Here is a 22,753-nt window from a genome sequence, read left to right as displayed (position 1 = left end):
TATGTGACCCTAAGTACATAGAACACATGTCCTAAGTACACAGCATACATGTCCTAAGTACATAGCATACGTGATCCTAAGTACATAGCATACGTGACCCTAAGTACATAGCACACGTGACCCTAAGTGCATAGCACACGTGATCGTAAGTACACAGCACATGTGACCCTAAGTACACAGCACACGTGACCCTAAGTACACAGCATACATGTCCTAAGTACATAGCATACGTGACCCTAAGTACATAGCATACGTGACCCTAAGTACATAGCACACGTGACCCTAAGTACATAGCACACATGTCCTAAGTACATAGCACACGTGACCGTAAGTACATAGCATACGTGACCCTAAGTACATAGCACATGTGACCCTAAGTACATAGCATACATGTCCTAAGTATTAAGCACACGTGACCCTAAGTACATAGCACACGTGACCCTAAGTACATAGCATATGTGACCCTAAGTACATAGCATATGTACACAGCATACATGTCCTAAGTACACAGCATATATGATCCTAAGTATACAGCATATGTGACCCTAAGTACGTAGCACACGTGACCGTAAGTACGTAGCACACGTGACCGTAAGTACATAGCACACGTGACCCTAAGTACGTAGCACACGTGACCCTAAGTACATAGCATATGTGACCCTAAGTACATAGCATATGTACACAGCATACATGTCCTAAGTACACAGCATATATGATCCTAAGTATACAGCATACGTGACCCTAAGTACGTAGCACACGTGACCGTAAGTACGTAGCACACGTGACCATAAGTACGTAGCACACGTGACCGTAAGTACACAGCACACGTGACCCTAAGTACACAGCACATGTGTCCTAAGTACACAGCACACGTGACCCTAAGTACACAGCATACATGTCCTAAGTACACAGCATATGTGACCTTAAGTACATAGCATACGTGACCCTAAGTACACAGCATACATGTCCTAAGTACATAGCATACGTGACCCTAAGTACATAGCATATGTGACCCTAAGTACATAGCACACGTGACCCTAAGTATATAGCACACGTGACCCTAAGTACATAGCACACATGACCCTAAATACATAGCATACGTGACCCTAAGTACATAGCATACATGACCCTAAGTACATAGCATACATGTCCTAAGTACATAGCACATGTGACCCTAAGTACATAGCACACGTGACCCTTAGTACATAGCATACGTGACCCTAAGTACATAGCACACGTGACCCTAAGTACATAGCACACGTGACCCTAAGTACATAGCACACATGACCCTAAGTACATAGCATATGTGACCCTAAGTACAAAGCACACATGTCCTAAGTACACAGCATACATGTCCTAAGTACATAGCATATATGATCCTAAGTACACAGCATACATGTCCTAAGTATATAGCATACGTGACCCTAAGTACATAGCACACATGACCGTAAGTACATAGCATACGTGACCCTAAGTACATAGCACATATGACCCTAATTACATAGCATATGTGATCCTAAGTACATAGCACACATGTCCTAAGTACGTAGCATACGTGACCCTAAGTACATAGCACACGTGACCCTAAGTACATAGCACACATGACCCTAAGTACATAGCATATGTGATCCTAAGTACATAGCACACACGTCCTAAGTACATAGCATACGTGACCCTAAGTACATAGCATACGTGACCATAAGTACATAGCACATGTGACCGTAAGTACATAGCATACGTGACCCTAAGTACATAGCACACATGACCCTAAGTACATAGCATACGTGACCCTAAGTACATAGCACACATGACCCTAAGTACATAGCATATGTGACCCTATGTACATAGCACACATGTCCTAAGTACACAGCATACATGTCCTAAGTACATAGCATATATGATCCTAAGTACACAGCATACATGTCCTAACTATATAGCATAAATGACCCTAAGTACATAGCACACATGATCTCCTTTGACTTTGTAGCCACCTTGTGCAATATACATAGTAAATCCATGTTATTAATGAGTAAACTGAAACTTGCTAAAGAAACCTACCCATAGTTTTCAATCTGTAACTGTTAGAGGCAAGATTGGAACCTGTGTGTGTCTGGCTCCAGGGAATGTCCTTCCTCAGTCCATTCTTTATATATGGAAAATGGAAATAATTGTCCCTGCTCTGCCATTTTTGCAGGGTGTGTTTTGGAAGGCCCAAGGAATTAATGGATATGGAGGTGTTTGGGTTTGAGATAGTGAAATTCTATGCCAATGTAAAAAGAGTACATTGAAGATTGGTGTCTTCCTACTGGGGTGTGAAGTTTGAGGTAGAACCAGGATTCCTTAGTCCTACTCAAAAGCATTGTTACTGGACTCTGGTGGTTCTCCTTGGATAGGTCTTAGGAGTGGATAGAGCAGCCTCATGGATACAGCAAGTCACAGCACGAGGCTGGGCTTGCCTCCTTACTCTGCCTGCTCAACTTCTCCCACTGTAACTCCTTTTCAATGAGCAATCTCTTGATTGCTTTCCTTTTTTGCAATCTCCCTTCTCTCAATCTCTTATCACTTTCTTTTCTTCCATTTCCTTAGAATGTAGCTTAGATTCCATGATCCTTCATTGGCAGTATCCCTGAATTTCTTACCCTCTGACCTTCCATCACATTCCTCTGGCTAACCCTGACTTCTGCTATCTTCCCACTCTCCACCCCAACTCCCACCTGTGCAACAGGGTATGTGGCTGCCATCTAGAATCATGACCATGACCCTCACATGGGCCACAGCAATGCCTGACAGGCAGAGATCTCACACTCTATTATGGCCATTTGAAGATCTTGCCTTTTCCAAACATCCAGCACCTCAACCCACACACTCACTCCTAGCAGACAACTCAATTCCTATTTCTCAGACAAAAATGAAGCCATCAGATGGGAACCTCTCAGCTTCTCAGAGTGAATCCTATGTTCCTACCTCTCTCTTCCCTGTCCTCATCTCCCCTCCTGTTACAGTAGAGGAGACATTTCCTCCCTCTTCCAAGGCCAATCTTTCTCCTCCCTCCTCCCTCTGAGGATAGAGAGTCATCAATGATTCCTTCTCCATCTTGTGTCTTTTATCACTCCTCCTCCACTGATTCTCAAACTGAGATCTTTTCCTTCTTAAATGCAAGTAAGCAGATGGACAGACACACACATTTACTCAGCCCACCATCCCCTCTGCTTTAGTGCTTTCCTCCTTTTCACTATCAAAGTCTTTGAAAAAAAGTGTATTTGTGGTCTCATTTTTTAACCTCTTTCTCCCTCTTTAATCCACTCCAGTCTCCATTCTGGCCTCTTCATGCCACGTAAGCTACTTCTGCTGAGGTTATTCATGACTTTCCTATCACTAATCCTATGGACAAATTTCAGTACTTATCAGTAGCCCCTGCTGACCTCCTTGAGACCCTCTCCTCTGCTGGGTTCCACGACACCTCTCTTTCCTGGTGTCCCTTTCATCTATGTGGCCCCTCCTTCTCAGGCTTGTTTGTTGGCTCTTATTTGGCCATTAAATACTGGGGTGGGGGTGTTCCCCAGGCTTGACATGCAATCTTATTTTTGCCTGTGAATTTTAGAATCCGCTTGTCCATTTCTGCAAAAATGGCAGCTGGGATTCTGACAGGGATTGTGTTGAACCTGTACATCAGTTTCGGGGGTACTGTCATTTTAATAGTATCAAGTCTTCCGGCCGGGCGTGGTGGCTCAAGCCTGTAATCCCAGCACTTTGGGAGGCCGAGACGGGTGGATCATGAGGTCAGGAGATCGAGACCATCCTGGCTAACACGGTGAAACCCCGTCTCTACTAAAAAATACAAAAAACTAGCCGGGCAAGGTGGTGGGCGCCTGTAGTCCCAGCTACTCGGGAGGCTGAGGCAGGAGAATGGCGTAAACCTGGGAGGTGGAGCTTGCAGTGAGCTGAGATCCGGCCACTGCACTCCACTGCACTCCAGCCCGGGTGACAGAGCAAGACTCTGTCTCAAAAAAAAAAAAAAAAAAAAAAAAAAAATAGTATCAAGTCTTCCATCTATGAACACGGGACATCTTTTTATTTGTTTAGGTCTTACACCATTTCTTTCAACCATTTTTTGTAGTTCCCTGTGTACAAGCTTTCTTTTGTTAAAGTTATTGTTTTCCTAATTTAATTTGTGGATTGTTCACTGCTAGTGTATAGCAGTACAACGAACTTTTGTATATTGATCTTGTTTCCTGAAACCTTGCAGAAATCGTAGTTTTTTTTTTTTCTTTTTCAACAGGGTCTCCCTTTGTCACCCAGGTTGGAGGGCAGTGGCACAATCTCAGCTCACTGCTACCTCTGCCTACCAGGCTGAAGCAATTCTCCCACACCTCAGCCTCCTGAGTAGCTGGGACTATAGGAGTGTGCCACCACGCCCGGCTAATTTTTTGTAGTTTTGGTAGAGACAGGGTTTTGCCACGTTACCCAGGGTAATCTTGAACTCCGGAACTCAAGCGATCCACCCACCTCAGCCTCCCAAAGTACTGAGATTACAGGGCATGAGACACCACGCCCGGCCCTAATTTGAATATCTGTAGATTCCTTAGGGTTTTCTACATACAACATCATGTCACCTGCACATAACAGTTTACTTTCTTTTCTTTTTTTTTTTTTTTGAGACGGAGTCTCGCTCTGTCACCCAGGCTGGAGTGCAGTGGCCAGATCTCAGCTCACTGCAAGCTCCGCCTCCCGGGTTCACGCCATTCTCCTGCCTCAGCCTCCCGAGTAGCTGGGACTACAGGCGCCACCACCTCGCCTGGCTAGTTTTTTGTATTTTTAGTAGAGACGGGGTTTCACCGTGTTAGCCAGGATGGTCTCGATCTCCTGACCTTGTGATCCGCCCGTCTCGGCCTCCCAAAGTGCTGGGATTACAGGCTTGAGCCACCGCGCCTGGCCCAGTTTACTTTCTTTTCAATCTGGAAGCCGTTAATTTCATTTTCTTGCTTAATTGCTCTGGATGGAACCTTGAGTACAATGTTGAATAGAAATGGCAAGAACAGACATCTTTGTCTTATTCCTAATCTTAGGGGGAAAGCACTCAGTCATCCACCATTAAGTATAATGTTAGCTGTGGGTTTTTCACTGGTAACAACTTTATCAGGTTGATAAAGTTCCCTTTTATTTCTAGTTTGCTGAGTGTTTTCAATATGAAAAGGTGTTGGATTTTGTCAGATGCTTTTTTTTGTCTTTGAGATAACCATCGGTTTGTGTTCTTTGTTCTATTAACATCTTGCATTACATTGATCAATTTTCCTAGGTTAAACTCAATTTGCATTCTTGGGATAAATCCCATTTGGTCATGGTCTACAATCCTTTTTATATGTTGTCAGTATTTTGTTATGTAATTTTGCATATATATCCATAAAGGATGTTGGATTGTAGATTTTTTTTTCTCTTGTGATGCTTTTGGTTATCTTAGTCTAATTTTGGTATCAGGGTAATATTGGTCTCATAGAACAAATTGGCATGTGTTCTCTTTTCTGCTATTTTTGGAAGAGTTTGAAAAGATAAGTGTTAATTCTTCCTTAAATATTTGGTAGAATTCACCAGTAAAGCCATCTGGGCCTGTATTTTGTTTCATAGAAAGTTTTTAACTTACTAATTCAATATCTGTGTTTGTTACAAGTCTATTAAGATTTTGTATTTCTTCTTAAGTCAGTTTAGGTATTTGTGTCTTTCTGGAAGTTGGCCCATTCCATCTGGGTTATCTAATTTGTTGGCTTACAATATTTCATAATTTTCACTTATAATCCTTTTATTTCTGTAAGTTCAGTTGTGATACTCCATCTTTTATTTATGATTTTAGTAATCTGAATCTTCTTACTTTTAATTTTAGTCTAGCTAAAAGGTGTCAAATTTTGTTGGTATTTTTAAAGAACTAACGTTTAGTTTCATTGGTTTTCTGTATTGTTTTCTATTCTCTGTCTCATTTATCTCTAGTCTTTATTATTTCTTTCCCCCTGCTTGCTTTTGGTTTTGTTTGCTTTTTAAAAAAATTTCTTTACTAACATGAAAGAGCCAAGGAAAACAAACGCATAAAGTGTAAGTTTAGGTTACTGATTTGAGATTTCTCCACTTCTTCTTCTCTTCCTTCTTCAATAGATTTTATTTTTTAGAGTAGTTTTAGGTTCACAGTAAAACTGAGCAAAAAGTACAGAGAGTTCCCATATACTCCCTGTCCCCGCATCCCTCATACAATCTTTCCCACTATTGACATGCTGTACCACACTAGTACATTGTGGTGACATTTGTTACAATTGATAGACTGACAGGGACACATCATCACCCGAAGTGCATAGTTTACATTAGGGGTCACTTTTGGTGGTGCCCATTCTATAGATTTTGATTGCTGTAAAATAATACGTATGCACGATTATAGTATATAGAATAGTTTCACTGCCCTAAAACTCTTCTGTGCTCTATTAATTCCTCCCTTCCCCCAAGCCCTGGAAACCCCTAATCTTTTTACTATCTCCTTGTTTTTGCCTCTTCCAGAATGTCATACAGTTGGAATCATACAGCATGTAGCCTTTTCGGATTGGCTTATTTTAGTAACATGCATTTAAAGTTTCTCCATATCTTTTTGTAGCTTGATAGCTTATTTCTTTTTAGCACTGAATAATAGTCCACTGTCTGTTTGTACCACAATTTTTTTAAAAGTATTTTATTTATTTTTATTATTATTATTATACTTTAAGTTCTAGGGTACATGTGCATAACGTGCAGGTTTGTTACATATGTATACTTGTGCCATGTTGGTGTGCTGCACACATCAACTCGTCAGCACCCATCAATTCGTCATTTATATCAGGTATAACTCCCAATGCAATCCCTCCCCCCTCCCCCCTCCCCATGATAGGCCCCGATGTGTGATGTTCCCCTTCCCGAGTCCAAATGATCTCATTGTTCAGTTCCCACCTATGAGTGAGAACATGTGGTGTTTGGTTTTCTGTTCTTGTGATAGTTTGCTAAGAATGATGGTTTCCAGCTGCATCCATGTCCCTACAAAGGATGCAAACTCATCCTTTTTTATGGCTGCATAGTATTCCATGGTATATATGTGCCACATTTTCTTAATCCAGTCTGTCACAGATGGACATTTGGGTTGATTCCAAGTCTTTGCTATTGTGAATAGTGCCGCAATAAACATACGTGTGCATGTGTCTTTATAGCAGCATGATTTATAATCCTTTGGGTATATACCCAGTAATGGGATGGCTGGGTCATATGGTACATCTAGTTCTAGATCCTTGAGGAATTGCCATACTGTTTTCCATAATGGTTGAACTAGTTTACAATCCCACCAACAGTGTAAAAGTGTTTCTATTTCTCCACATCCTCTCCAGCACCTATTGTTTCCTGACTTTTTAATGATTGCCATTCTAACTGGTGTGAGATGGTATCTCATTGTGGTTTTGATTTGCATTTCTCTGATGGCGAGTGAGTCCATTCACTTTCTGAAGGACAGCTTGCTTCCAAGTTTTAGCAATGATGAACAAAGCTGCCATAAACATTCACGTGCAGGTTTTTGTGTGGACAGAGGTATTCAACTCATTTTGGTAAATATCAAGGAGTGTGATTGCCAGATCCTATGGTAAAAGCATATTTGTTTTGTAGAAAACTGCCAGACTGTATTCCAAAGGGGCTGTCTCATTTTACATTCCCACCAGCAATGAATGAGAGTTCCTGTTGTTCCACATCCTCACCAGAATTTGGTATTGTCAGTGTTTTGGATTTTGGCCATTCTGATAAGTGTGTAGTGGTATCTTCATTTTTTTCATTAATTAAAAAAATTTTTGTAGAGATAAGATCTGTCTCTGTTGCCCAGCTTGAAGTGCAGTGGCATAATCACAGCTCACTGCAGTGTTGAATTCCTGGGCTCAAATGATCCTCGCGTCTCAGCCTCCCAAGTAGTTATGACAACAGGCACACATCATCATTCTCAACTAATTTTTTATTTTATGTTTTTGTAGAAACAGGGTCTCTCTATGTTGCCTAGGCTGGTCTCAGACTCCTGGCCTAAGGTAATCGTCCTGCCTTGGCCTTCCAAAGCTTTGGGATTATAGGCATGGGCCATCATGTCTGGCTCTACCTTTCCTTTTTTTTTAAAATAGAGGCATTTATAACTATACATTTCCCTTTAAGCACTGCATTAGCTACATCCAATACATTTTGGCATGTTGTGATTTTGTTTTCATCCCTCTCAAAGTATTTTCTAATTTCCTTTGTGATTTCTTCTTTGGCCCTTGGTTATTTAGGAGTGTGGTTTTAATTTCAGTGTATTTATGAACTCCTCAACTTTCCTTCTATTGTTGATTTCTAATTTCATTTTATCATGGTCAGAGGATATGCTTTGTATGATTTCAGTCCTTGCAAATTTGTTAAGATTTGTTTTATGGGGCAATCTTATCTTTGGATAGAGCTTTATTTGATACCTATTTGGCAAGTCCAGTTGGATACCTTGAAAGAATCTTGAAACCAGCAAGCACGAGATCACACTCATGATGCTCCACCCCCAAATCACTTTTCTTTTAGTATTCCCCATTTAATGAAGATGCCACTATCCCATGAGCTGCTTTGGTCAGAAACCTAAAATCATCCTTGATATCTTCCTCTTCCTTTTTTCCCTAAATTCAATCCATCACTAAGCCCAGTTGATTTTACTTTTGCAGCTCTCCTACATCTAGCCACTTTGTTCCATATCCATTGCCAATACCATAGTCCAAGCTATGACTGTCTGTTACAAAAAGTACTATATTTTCCTTAGTCCAAGCCATCACGATCTTTGCAGGGACTACTGCAATTTTCTTACTAATTGGTTTCCCAACCTCTACTTTTGCACTCTTCCAATCCATTTTTCATGTTGCAGCCAGTTTCTATTTTGAAAATGTACTGATCTTGTCAACCTTCTGCTTAAAATTCCACACCATCAGGAAAAGACCCCAAATCCAACATGGCGCACAAACCTTGCATAGTCTGGTTCCTACTGGTATCTGTAGCCTTATCTCACTCCTTTGCTATCTGCCCTCCAGCCACACTGGCCTGCTTTCAATTCCTTGACTGCCTCATCCTGCCTTCTACACAGAGCCTTTGTACATGCTATTCTCTTTTCCTGGAATTTTTCCTTCCTGCTTCGCTTAGTTAAATCCTCTGTATTCTTCAGACCTCCCTCAAACCTCACTTTATGAAGGAATTTTTTTTTTTTTTATGAGCCAAAAATCCTATCTGTGTTTACTAAAGTCACCCTGGCCAGAGAGGGCCTCAACAAATATTTGATAAATACAAAGACAAATCCCTCAGCCCAGACTCAGCTTCTGCCTTGGATCTGTTCCCCATCCCTGCTTCAGAACAGAACCCAGGTCAGACTTACCGCAGGGTCTCCAGGAGGCAGCGAGGGCGTCTCAGGGTCTTACAAAGACTCTTCACTGCAGAGTGGCTCAGCGAGTTTCCACTTAGGTCCAGCTCCTTCAGGTTTCTGGTGACCTTGAGGATGGAGAAGAGAATCTCCCAGTAGGCATCTGTGACTGGGACCCACCTGAACCTGAGGGAGAGAGAGGACAGGAGAGATGTGATGTGTCTGGCAGGGGTTTGAGGTGCCCAGCCCTGCACAACACAATTGGGCTTTGTCCTCCTGAGCACCAGGCCACAGCGGGTAGTGCCATCTCCAGGACTGACCAGCCTCCCTGCCTGTCTGCCCCTGTCACCCAGGACTAGCTCCCTCTCCTCCATGTGGCTTCTCATTCTACAGCCCTTACCATAGCACACTCAAGTGTTCATCTTGTATGTCTGTTTCCGCCTCAGTCTGGGAGTTCCTTGAGGGCAGGAACAGACATTGGTCTTTTATTTTTTAATTTTTTATCTGCATTGCTCAGCATAGGGCCTGGCTTCTGTGCTGGGCACTGCAGATAACAAAACAATTTTTCATTAAAAAAATTTGACAGCCTTCCTCCCTTTGATGCAGACACACCTGTGTTCCTTTGGCACAGACATTCTGGAGTCCCAGTGCCTGGGAAAGAAGACGGGAGGCAGGAGCAGAGCCTGGGAGAGATGGCCTGAGGAAGGTGTTGTCATGGAAGACTGTGTATGATCATATGCACTACTGTCCAGGTTGGCTCACAGGGGACCCGATCCCCTTCCCAGGATAACAAGATCATAGAGTCTGCAGGAGAGAGATGGCTGTGGGGAGTGCCCTAGGAGGGAATATTTGCAGCCTAAGGGGAGGGGATGATGGACTTTGTCTGAGAGTGTTAGAGTGGACTCTGACTCATGCGATTTAATTTAATCGATGTGTTTTCACACGCTACTTTGGTGACCTCATCTACCTCCAAGGCTTCGACTACTCAAAGCTCTATTCCAGGTTTCAGCTGAGTTTTCTATTTTCTGGCCGGATATCCCCACATCGACATCCCAGTAATTCTTTGATCTAATTTGTCCCAACAAGTCCCCAACCTTAATTCATCTTTCTCCGTAAGTCTGCAGAGCCACGTGGGGGAAAGAAGCAGAGGCAAGGAGCTGCCTGCACGTGGGCTCTGCTCCTCTGTGCCTCACTCCGTCTCCTCAGCTGCTAAAAGAGGATAGCAATAGAACCTGCTGCAGAGGGGTATGTGAGAATCAAAAGCTACTACAGAGTATCCCAAAAGTCCTAGAGCAGTTTTAAGTTGTAATAACTGTGGAAGTACAAGTACCACAAACATACAGAAAAAGCCAGCTGAGTGCAGTGGCTCTTGCCTGTAATCCCAGTACTTTAGGAGGTAGAGGCAGGAAGATCGATTGAGCCCAGGAGTTTGAGACCAGTCTGGGCAACATAGTAAGATCCTGTTTCTACAGAAAATTAAAAAAATTAGCTGACGTGGTGGTGTGCACCTGTAGTCCCAGCTACTCAGGAGGCTGAGGCAGGAGAATGGCTTGAAGATGGGAGGCCAAGGTTGCAGTGAGGTATGGTCGTGCCACTGCACTATTCCTGGGAGACACAGCGAGATCTCATCTCAGACACACACTCACACAGACACATACACACACACGCACACACACACGCACACACACATGAAAAAAGCCATAAATGAAAGTTTATTTGAATTTCTTTTACATTTACTTAGTTTTGTGAAACTTGAAAAATACATTTTAAATTTTTTATTTCCGTCAGCATTCACCATCCTTAATCATCAAGGTGACTGGAAAAACATTAAAAATTTATATTTGAAAATGCACAATGCTTAATCACACACCAAATACCTGGAATCTCCCATCCTGCCATCTTCATTTCTTTAATATCTCTGGTTGGTTCTCCTCTTCCTTCCCACAGCCCCTGGCCAACCTCCACCCTTTCTTCCTGAACTTTCTTGTTTGTTTATAGTAAATGCCTTATTCTTCCGTCTGCCTAGACTAGCCGATTCAGTTCCTTGAAAATTCCTCCTCCCACTTGCGGCTGAAGCCACTGACTTTCCCATGTCAGAGGCTCCACTTGCTCCCGCCCATCCCAAACTCTCTTCTCTGGCCTGGTGTTCTTGGTTCCCTTTGCCCATCCATCCCAGTCCCCATCCCCCAGCCAGCCACCATCTGGCCTCTGTCTGTAGCTGCTTGGAACTCTTCGAAGGTTTCCCATCTGTCCACTGCTACTTGCAGTACCTGTATCCAGGTCCTTTAACACCTACCTCACATTTATAACTATGAACAACTAGAAACAGCTTAAAATGGCCAAGAACAGGAGAATAGTCAAATCAACCATGGCACTTTCCCTATGGAATAGCATGTGGTCATTCAAAATGGTGTTGTATCAGACTACTTAAAAATATATGAAGGGCTGGGCATGGTGGCTCACGCCTGTGACCCCAGCACTTTGGAAGGCCGAGGCAGGAGGATCATTTGAGGTCAGGAGTTCGAGACCAGTCTGGCCAACATGGTGAAACCCCGTTTCTACTAAAAAGACAAAAAAATTAGCTACGTGTGGTGGCACGTGCCTGTAATCCCAGTTACTCTGGAGGCTGAGGCATAAGAATTGCTTGAACTTGTGAGGCAGAGGTTGCAGTGAGCCCAGATCGTGCCACTGCACTCCAGCCTAGTGACAGAGCAAGAGTGTCTGTCTCTCTCTATCTCTCTCTCTCTACACACACACACACGTATATGAAGGGCTGGGCATGGTGGCTCATGCCTGTGATCCCAGCACTTTGGGATGTCCAGGTGAGCAGACTGCTTGAGCCCAGGAGTTTGAGACCAGCTTGGTTAACATAGCGAAACCCCATCTCTATACAAAAAATTTACAAAAATTATCATTGCATGTTGGCATGCTCCTATAGTCTCAGCTTCTAGGGAGGCTGAGGTAAGAGGATCCCTTAAGCCTGGGTGGTCCAGGCTACAGTGAGCTGTGATTGCACCACTACACTCCAGCCTCGGTGACAGAGCGAGACTCTGTCTCAGACAACAACAAACCAAAAAAAAAACAAAAAAACAAAAAAACAAAAAAACCCACACCCACCACACCCACACACAAGAAGATAGCCTTGATATATGAAGAAACTAAAACTGACTATAAAATAAAAAGTACAACATGCAGAAATGTGCACAGAAAAAAGACTGGGGTTCTTACAATTGACCACTATTTTTTTTTTTTTTTTTTTTTTTGAGACTGAGTTTTTCTTTGTTGCCCAGACTGGAGTGAAGTGGCACAATCTCAGCTCACTACAACGTCTGCCCCTGAATGGTCAAGCGATTCTCCTGCCTCAGCCTCCCGAGCAGCTGGGATTACAGGTGCCTGACATCACGCTCGGCTAATTTCTGTATTTTTAGTAGAAACGGGGTTTCACCATGTTGGCCAGGCTGGTGTCGAACTCCTGGTCTCAGGTGATCCACCTGCCTCGGCCTCCCAAAGTGCTGGGATTACAGGTGTGAGCCACCATGCCCGGCCAATTTTTAATGATGGTCATTTCATTTCAGAGTGATGGAATTCTGGTTGCTACTACTTTTCATCTTTTTGCTTATCTAAATATCCTTTCTTTTTTTTTTCAGACAGAGTCTGGCTCTGTTGCCCAGGCTGGAGTTCAGTATTGCGATCTCGGCTCACTGGAAACTCTGTCTCCCAGATTCAACTGATTCTCATGCCTCAGCCTCCCTAATAGCTGGGATTACAGGCATGTGCCACCATGCGCAGATAATTTTTGTATTTTTTAGTAGAGATAGGGTTTTGCCATGTTGGCCAGGCTGGTCTCGAACTCCTGGCCTCGAGTGATCTACCTGCTTCGGCCTCCCAAAGTGCTGGAATTACAGGTGGAGGCACTTCACCCAGCCTACGTATCTTTTTTTTTTTTTTTCCTATAATGAACATGAATTTTATTGTGAGAAAAAGTTTTAAAAATTTGAATACGAAGACCCACATCAAACATTTCTTCCTCTGAGAATCTTTATTGTCCACTTGTGTGATCACTCCCTTCCTTGGGCCACCACAGTACCTTGTCCATACCTCTACTGTTGTAGGCATCACACTCTGTTGTCATTAAATGAATGTTTGTCTTCTCCCCTATTTTTTGAGCTCCTTAAGGCAGGTATTGTGCTTTTTAATCTGTGATCTGTAGGGCCTGGCATAGAATCAGTGCTGAATAAATACTTATGGAATGAATCATCTAAAGCGGGACATAGACACATACCAGATCGGTACTGCGACAGAGGTCGGGGAACCGGGATGGGGAAGTTCTCAGGGTTGCCGAGCTGGAGAATGGTTAGAGGAGGCTGCTCTTATACAATCAGAGGGTGGGTTTCAGGTTGAGTGCCTGGGGCAATGGTGGCACCATGGTCACAAATAATTACGAAGTCAGTTTTGCAGGGAAAAATAGGAAACTCTTTCTGCGAGCTGCTGGGGAAGATCTCAGGGCCAGTGTCATCATTGAGAGGGTTCCTGAAGCAGCTGGAGGAGCAATTTCTCCGAGAGAATGAATGCCCAGAGAGAGGAGCAGGGGTAGGGGGGCTGCCTGATCCTTGGGGAGTGTGGGGGTAGCTAAGGTCAGCAGGAAGGTGGGAGCACGTCCAGGAGAGAAGGTGGACGGTCATTCTAAGGGTAGAAGGAGAGGTGGCAGACATGGCAGGGCCCAGTGGCCTCTCCAGAAGCAAGCAAGGCTTGCCCCACAGCCGGGCACTGCAGAGGGGCCTAGGTGGACAGAGCATGGTGGTCAGATTGGGTAGTTAGAAGTCACTGGCGACCCTGATCCTTTAGCCACCCCCGCCCCTGGCCAGGCTCAGTGAGCATGCCTCTGGTGCTCAGGTCACTCGGGCTTATGGACCGACAGAGGAGCTGGAGACATGGGTATTTTGGGTACTCACAGGACTGTCCCGGTGGGGCTCCATGCTGGTCTGTGCTGCCTGCCCTCAATCAGTTGAAGCTTCTTCACGTGGTGGCAAAATTTAATGCAGAAAGTGCATACCAGGAGCTCCATGTCTGTTTCCACACACATGCCCATTTCTTGGAAATCGGCCATCATTTGTGTCAGGAACGTTTTGTTCTGAGTCTCGTACAAACAGTGGAGGAACTCCAGAGAGTGTGGCTGCAGCAGGGGTTGCAGGGACGGGACCCACTGCTTCAGGTTCCTCCCCTGAGACAGCCGGCAGTTAAAGATGTTCTCCATCGCTCTCTTCCCCTCATCACTTAACAGGCCCAATAGGAAACGTGTGGTTGGTGCCCCAAATAGGCCATGTGTTCCATATGCTGCTAGCAACTTTTCCAAATCTATGATGCAATCAGAATGTTTACCTCTCCCCTTCTTATCCTCCAGGGCATAGGACATTGCTGCAAAGAACTCCTGGAAACAGAGGTGAATGAAGCTGTAGCTCAGAGGGATGGGGTGCCCCTGAAGAATACCCATCTTTAAGAGGGTGGAGACGATGGCCCCATCTAACTCATGCTTCCTGAGGTCATCTTGACTGAAAAGGGTCTTTTTTTGCCAGATGCCCTCAGCAGCCAGAGAGCAGACGTCCCCGAGCTGGGGCCCCAGCGGCTGAGCTCGGAGAGCCTGGGAAAGGTAATGCAGACAGAGGGTCGTGGTGGTCTTGGAGGTCAATGTGAGTTCCTCCTTCCGCTTCATCTGCTCCATCAGGCAGGTGCAGGCCAGCCAGGACACCCAGGGCACGAGACACAGGGCCCAGAGCTCTTTGTTTGATTGGATCAACCCCAAGGCTCTAACTGCTTGCCTTTCATCTGTGAAATATTTGTAGAAATATTCCCTCCTGCTGGACTCAGAGAACCCCAGGACCTCTACCCAGCGTGCCTGCTCCAAAGAAGGAATGAGGTTCTGCAGAGCTGTGGTCCGAGCCGTGATCAGGAAGGATGCCTCGGGAAGTATGGTTTTCCCCAGCAAACTGCCCAGCAGTGCATCCGCCGGCTGCGGCTGGCTCCAGTGCAGACAGAGCTCCGAACTCGGCTCCTGCAAGACCCATCTTGGCTCATCCACACCGTCGAGGATGAAGAGCAGCCGCTCTGGCCTAGACAGGATCTGTCTAATGGGAGCCTGCGTGGCTGTCCAGTCTTTTCCGATGAGTTCAGCGAGACTCACCACCTTGCACTGGGCCAGCTCTCTGCAGCTGAAGTAGAAGACGTGCTGGAAGCGGTCCCCATACAGCTGGCCTCTCCCCCAGGCTGCCCTTACCTGCCTGGCCAGTGTTGACTTCCCAGTTCCAGCAGCCCCCTGCAGTATGACTATGCGAGGTTCTTGGGTATCCAGGCCTGGGCCAAATAAGTCTCTGATCTCAATTAAACGTCCTCGATCCTCCTGCACATCATGAGGCCAGCTTCCCTTGACCAGCGGCTTATGGCTTCTGGGGTGAGGTCTTTGTAGAAGTAGCAGCTGTGTGAAATTTTGGTTCAAATCGTCATTTTTCCAGGACCATGTGGAACAGAGGCTCTCTCTCGCAGAAGGCTCCTGTGGGTGGCGGTGGGGCTGTACGCTGGCGTGCACCTGTGGGGGCGTTCCTACTGCTGCCTCCCATGGAGTCCTGCCTTTCTCTGATTCCTCTCTCTCTCTTTCTCTGATTCCTAAGTAAGGGAGGGAAAGAAGGAACATAAGGGTAGAGAACAGAAGAATGAATAATTAATTAAACAACCCTTTTAGGCACCTACTCCAAGCCACACACTGCGCTGGCTGCAGACACTGGTATGTTCTTGCCATGCGGCGGAAGGGACATGTGCTTTGGGGTAGAAGATCCCAGTTCAAGTCTTGACTCAGCCCAAGTCACACTCCCTGAATGACTTTCCTTCACTGAATATTTATCAAGGGCTTACTATGTGCCAGGTGCTGCTACAGGGGCTGGGGATAAAGAGTGAACAAAATAGACACAACTTTCTGTCCTCACTAAGCACGTGATGCTGGCCATTAACCCCTGTGAGCCTCAGCTTTCTCATCCGTAAGCTGGGGATTATAGGAGGTCATGGAGTTGTGGAGGAGATACCAGAGTGTGTAGCAGACGCTGACAGCATCCCCTGAGCACCTGCTGTTGCGGTACCTGCCAACCGTGTCCCTCAGCAACAGCTGTGGTCATCTGTCTGAGGGCTCTTTCTCTGCCTGTAAGCCAGGCAGGCCAGAAATACTGGGGGAATAGTTCTCCAGTCCAGGAGGTGCCCTTAGTGGATGACAGATGGGGGTCCCTTGCCCCCAGTGCAGATAACACTCAGGTGTGTTCTCACCGTCTCCCAGACATCTGCAGCAGCATGGAGCCTGCGGATGCGATGACATTCATAGGCTCAAAGTAAAGGGATGGGGAAAAATCCACCAAGCAAATGGAAAACAAACAAAAGCATGGATTGCCATTCTAATCTCAGACCAAACTTCAAATCAACAACATTCAACAAAGACAAAGAAAGGCATTACATAATAATAAAGGGTTCAATTCACCAAGAAGACTTTTTTTTTTTTTTCTTGAGACGGAGTCTCGCTGTCGCCCAGGCCAGTGCAGTGGTGCGATCTTGGCTCGCTGCAAGCTCTGCCTCCCGGGTTCACGCCATTCTCCTGCCTCAGCCTCCCGTGTAGCTGGGACTACAGGCGCCCGCCACCATGCCCGGCTAATTTTTTATGTTTTTAGTAGAGTCGGGGTTTCACTGTGTTAGCCAGGATGGTCTCAATCTCCTGACTTCGTGATCTGCCCGTCTCCGCCTCCCAAAGTGCTGGGATTACAGGCGTGAGCCACCGTGCCCAGCCAACTTAACTATTATGAATATATATACACCTAATACAGGAGCACCCAGATTCGTAAGACAAGTTTGTAGAGACTGATAAAGAGACTTAGATAACCATATAGTACTAATGGGAGACTTCAACACTCACTGACAGTATTGAACAGATCATCAAGGCAGAATACTAACAAAGATATTTGTGACCTAAATTTGACACAACCAAATGGGCCTAACAGACATCTACAGAACTCTCCACCTCAAACAACAGAATATATATTCTTCTCATTTGCGCATGGCATATACTGTAAAATCAACCACACAATCTGCCATAAAAAGTTCTCAGCAAATTAAAAAAAAAACACAAATCGTATCAGCCACACCCTTGGACCACTGCACAATTAAAAAAAATCAATACAAAGAAGATAGCTCAAAACCATACAATTCATGGAAATTAAACAACCTGCTCCTGAGTGGTGTTTGGGTAAATAATGAAATTAAGGCAGAGATAAAAAATTCTTTGAAACCAGTGAGAACAAAGATACAATATACCAAATCTTTGGGACACAGATAAAACGATGTTAAGAGGAAAGTTTACAGCAGTAAATGCCCATATCAAAAAGTTAGAAAAATCTCCAATTGGCAACCTAACATCACAAATAGAAGAATTAGAAAAACAAGAGCAGATCAGTCCCAAAGCTAGCAGAAGACAAGAAATAACCAAAATCAGAGCTGAACTGAATGAAATTGAGATGGAAAAAACCATACAAAAGATCAACAAAACCAAAAGTTCATTCTTTGGAAGAATAAATAAGATCGATAGACCACTAGCTAGACTAATAAAGAAAAAAAAAAAGATAGAAGATCCAAATAAACACAACAAGAAATGACAAAGAGGACATTACCACCGACCCCACAGAAATACAGAAAACCCTCAGAGACTATTATGAACACCTCTATACACAGAAATTAGAAAAACCTACAAGAAATAAATTCCTAAGACTGAACTAGGAAGAAATTAAAACTCTGAACAGAGCAATAATGAGTTCTAAAATGGAATCAGTAACAAAAATTCTAACAACCAGAAAAGGCCAGGACCAGAGAGATTCACAGCTGAATTCTACCAGACATATAAAGAAGAGCTGGTACAATTTCTACTGAAATTATTCCAAAAAATTGAGGAGGAGGGGACTCCTTTGGAACATAGGTGCACAAATCTTCAGCAAAATACTAGCAAACTGAATCCAGCAGCACATCAAAAAGCGAATTCACCACAACCAGATAGGTTTTATCTCTGGGATGCATGTTTGATTCAACATATGCAAATCAGTAAATGTGATCCATCACATAAACAGAAGTAAAAAAGCCCCCACATGATCATCTCAATAGATGCAGACAAGGCATTTGATAAAATTCAACATCCTTTAATGTTAAAACTCTCAACAAACTAGACGTTGAAGGAGCATACCTCAAAATAATAAGGGCCATTTATGACAAAACCACAGCCAACATCATACTGAATGGGCAGAAGCTGGAAGTATTCGCCTTGAGAACCAGAACAAGACAAGGATGCTCATTCTTACCATCTATTCAACATAGTACTAGAAGTCCTAGCCAGAGCAGTCAGGTAAGAGAGAGAAGTGAAAGACATCCAAATGGGAAGAGAGGAAGTCAAAGTATCTCTGTTTGCAGATGTTATGATTTTATACCTAGAAAACCTCCTAGTCTCTGCCCCACATCTGCTAGATCTGATAAACAACTTCAGCAAAGTTTCAGGATGCAACATCAATTTCTTCTATTGGGTAGTAAGTATTATGTAACATTGTGCAATGTTGGTGCATTTCCATAAACCAACAACATCCAAGCTGAGTGCCAAATCAAGAATGCAATCCCATTCACAACAGCCACAAAAAAATACCTAGGAATACATCTAACCAGGATTGTGAAAGATCTCTATAGCAAGAACTACAAAACACTGCTGAAAGAAATCAGAGATGACACACACACACAAATGGAAAACATTCCATGCTCATGAACAGGAATAATCAATATTGTTAAAATGGCCATACTACTCCAAGCAATTTACAGATTCAATGCTATTCCTATCAAACAACCAATGACATTCTTCACATAATTAGAAAAAGAATTATAAAATTAATATGGAACCAAAAGAGAGCCCAAATAGCCAAAGCGATTCTAAGTAAAAAATAACAAATCTGGAGGCATCACATTACCTATTTTTAAACTATAGTACAAGGCTACAGTAATCAAAACAGCATGCTACTGGTATAAAAGTAGACACACAGACCAATGGAACAGAATAAAATGCCCAAAAATAAAGCTGCATACCTACAACCATCTGATCTTTGATAATGTTGACAAAAACAAGCAAGGGGGAAAGGATTCTCTATTCAATAAGTGATGCTGAGATAACTGGCTAGCCATATGCAGAAGATTGAAACTGGACCCCTTCCTTATACCATATACAAAGATCAATGGAAGATGGATGAAAGGCTTAAATATAAAACCTAGAACTTTAAAAACCCTGAAGAAAACCTAGGAAATACCATTCTGAACCTAGGTCCTGGCAAAAATTTCATGAGGAAGATCCCAAAAGCAATTGCAATGAAAACAAAAATTGACAAATGGGACCTAATTAAACTAAAGAACTTCTGCACAGCAAAAGAAACTACCCACAAAGTAGACAACCCACAGAATGGGAGAAAATATTTGCAAACTACCCATCTGACAAAGTTGGAATATCCAGAATCTATAAGGAACTTAAACACATAAACAAGTCAAAAACAATCCCATTAAAAAGTGGACAAACGGCTGGGCGTGGTGGCTCATGCCTGTAATCCCAGCACTTTGGGGACTGAGGCGGGCAGATCACTTGAGGTCAGGAATTCGAGACCAGCCTGGCCAACAGGCCATCTCTACTAAAAAATACAAAAATTAGCCGGGCGTGATGGTGCACACCTGTAATCCCAGCTACCTGGAAGGCTGAGGCAGGAGAATCCCTTGAGCCTGGGAGGGGGGAGGTTGCAGTGAGCAGAGATCGCACCACTGCACTCCAGCTTGGATGATAGTGCGAGACTGTCTAAAAAAAAAAAAGTGGACAAAGGACGCTGATAGATACTTCAAAAGAAGACATACACATGACCAACAGCATATGAAAAAATGCTCAACATCACTTATTATTAGAAAAATGCAAATCAAACCCACAATGAGATACTACTGATACCAGTCAGAATGGCTATAACTAAGAAGTCAAAAAATAACAGATGTTGGTGAGATTGCAGAGAAACAGGAACGCTTATACACTGCTGGTAAGAATGTAAATTAGTTCAGCCACTGTGGAAAGCAACTTGGCGATTTCCCAAAGAACTCTGAACTACCATTCAATCTAGCAATCCCATTATTGGGTATATACCCAAAGGAATGTAAATCATTCTACCATAAAGATGCATGCACATGTATTTTCATTGCAGCACTAGTCACAATAGCACCAGTATGGAACCAACCATAGACTGGTTAAAGAAAATGTGGTACATTTGCACATGGAATACTACACAGCCATAAAAAAGAATGAGATCATGCCTTTGCAGCAAGTTGGATGGAGCTGGAGAGCATTATAAGCAAACTAACACAGGAACAGAAAACCAAATACTGCATGTTCTCATTCATAAGTTAGGGCTAAACATGGAGTACACATGGACACAATAAAAGGAACAATAGATACTGTGACCTTTTGAGGGTGAAGAGTGGGAGGAGGGTAAGGATTAAAAAACTGCTGAGCCAGGCGCCGTGGCTCACGCCTGTAATCCCAGCACTTTGGGAAGCTGAGGTGGGCAGATCCTGAGGTCAGGAGATTGAGACCATCCTGGCTAACACGGTGAAACCCTGTCTCTACTAAAAAGACAAAAAATTAGCTGGGCGTGGTGGTGGGCGCCTGTAGTCCCAGCTACTCGGGAGGTTGAGGCAGGAGAATGGCGTGAACTTGGGAGGCGGAGCTTGCAGTGAGTGGTGATCGTGCCACTGCACTCCAGCCTGGGCGACAGAGCGAGACTCCGTCTCCAAACAAACAAACAAAACAAAAAAGCAAAAACAAAAACTACCTAAAAGGTACCATGCTTATTACCAGGGCGACAAGATAATTTGTACAGCAAACACTTGTGACACATAATTTACCTATGTAACAAACCTGCACATGTGTTTCTGAAACTAAAAGGTTTTTTTTTTTTTTTTTTGAGACGGAGTCTTGCTCTGCCGCCCAGGCTGGAGTGCAGTGGCCGGCTCTCAGCTCACTGCAAGCTCCGCCTCCCGGGTTCACGCCATTCTCCTGTCTCAGCCTCCCGAGTAGCTGGGACTACAGGCGCCCGCCACCTCGCCCGGCTAGTTTTTTGTATTTTTTAGTAGAGACGGGGTTTCACCGTATTAGCCAGGATGGTCTCGATCTCCTGACCTCGTGATCCGCCCGTCTCGGCCTCCCAAAGTGCTGGGATTACAGGCTTGAGCCACCGCGCCCGGCCAAGGTTTTTTTTTAAAGTTCCCTATTTGAAGAATTCCCTTGGAATTTCGAATCAGGGAAAAATGTAGTTCCCTTGCATTGGTCTTTTCTATTAACAGGTATTGTGTAACCCATTATATTTCCCCTTTTGCCAGTGTTGCTAGAATGTCCACAACCCATGGAACCTTTATTTATAGCAATGAGTTAGTCTTTGTGGTTTTCATACTTGTTTTTTTCACTTTTAAAGTTACTGCATTTTTATGCTTCTATAGATGGCTCTGATGTCTTTATAGTCTTCCTCTCTTCCTTCTTTTCTGTTTTTCAGTTTTAATGATCTTTACTGTTTATTTGGGTTTTCTAATCCACAAAATCATTCTGAGAAAAAGTTATCTTTGTGATTCTCAGATACAGAAAGAAGCAACTTCGAGTCAAGTGTTAGAATCTTCCTTTCTTGACTTTGTTGCAGATTCTGTTTTCCTTAGTTTAACTTGAATGTTGATCTTTCCTTATATACCCTATCAAGATTTTAAAAATAGGGGTTTATTTATTTTTTATTTTAGACTCAGGCGGTATATGTGCAGGTTTGTTCCATGGCTTCTTCTTCTTTTTTTTTTTTTGAATGGAAAATGGTGTGAATAATTAAGTAAACTGATATACTTTGAGCCTAGGCCATATAGGACCACGAAGTCTACAAGTTTACTCCTAGCTGGGTGCAGAAGAAATCCTTTTAACTTAACATCTCCCAGACTTCAAAGGAGGCATCCCCTGGCATTGAGAGGCAGTGTAGTTAGTGGTTAAGGAGCCTGTGGCATCAGGAGCCTCTGTACCTGTGGCTTTAGCATGACTGTCCTCATTGCCCAGATGAGGGCACCCCCTATGTTAGAGTTAAATGTGTGGATTGCTGGATGAGAGTGAAGGCTGAATTCCATCTTTGCTAGTACTAACTGTGAGACTATCTTTCTGATCCTTGGTTTTCTCATCTCCATGGTATGATAATAGCAATATTTATCTCATGGAGTGGTTGTAAAATTTAAGGCCAATGTACACGTAAAGCCCTGGAC

The 22,753-nt window shown here is 43.7% G+C and overlaps 1 protein-coding gene across 11 annotated transcripts in view; it reads right to left on the bottom strand.

Moving 5' to 3' along the window:
- Positions 1-22,753, bottom strand: part of NLRP1 (NLR family pyrin domain containing 1) — a 76,742-nt gene that overhangs the window by 50,894 nt on the left and 3,095 nt on the right. For all 11 annotated transcript variants that reach the window (XR_004054949.1, XM_030922963.1, XM_030922960.1 and 8 more), the window contains 2 exons: positions 14,347-16,051; positions 9,410-9,580 (listed from right to left, as the gene is read on the bottom strand). Coding sequence is in view for 10 of the 11 variants with exons in the window: in XM_030922963.1 (XP_030778823.1) it covers positions 9,410-9,580; positions 14,347-16,051 (1,876 nt within the window). In the remaining variant the exon portion in view is untranslated. The remainder of the gene's footprint in view (positions 1-9,409; positions 9,581-14,346; positions 16,052-22,753) is intronic.

This window comes from Rhinopithecus roxellana, chromosome 19, assembly GCF_007565055.1.
Source record: "Rhinopithecus roxellana isolate Shanxi Qingling chromosome 19, ASM756505v1, whole genome shotgun sequence".
Lineage (NCBI taxonomy): Eukaryota > Metazoa > Chordata > Mammalia > Primates > Cercopithecidae > Rhinopithecus > Rhinopithecus roxellana.
The sequence above is the reverse complement of the archived record's forward strand: the minus strand, read 5'-3'. Positions and strand labels throughout refer to the sequence as shown.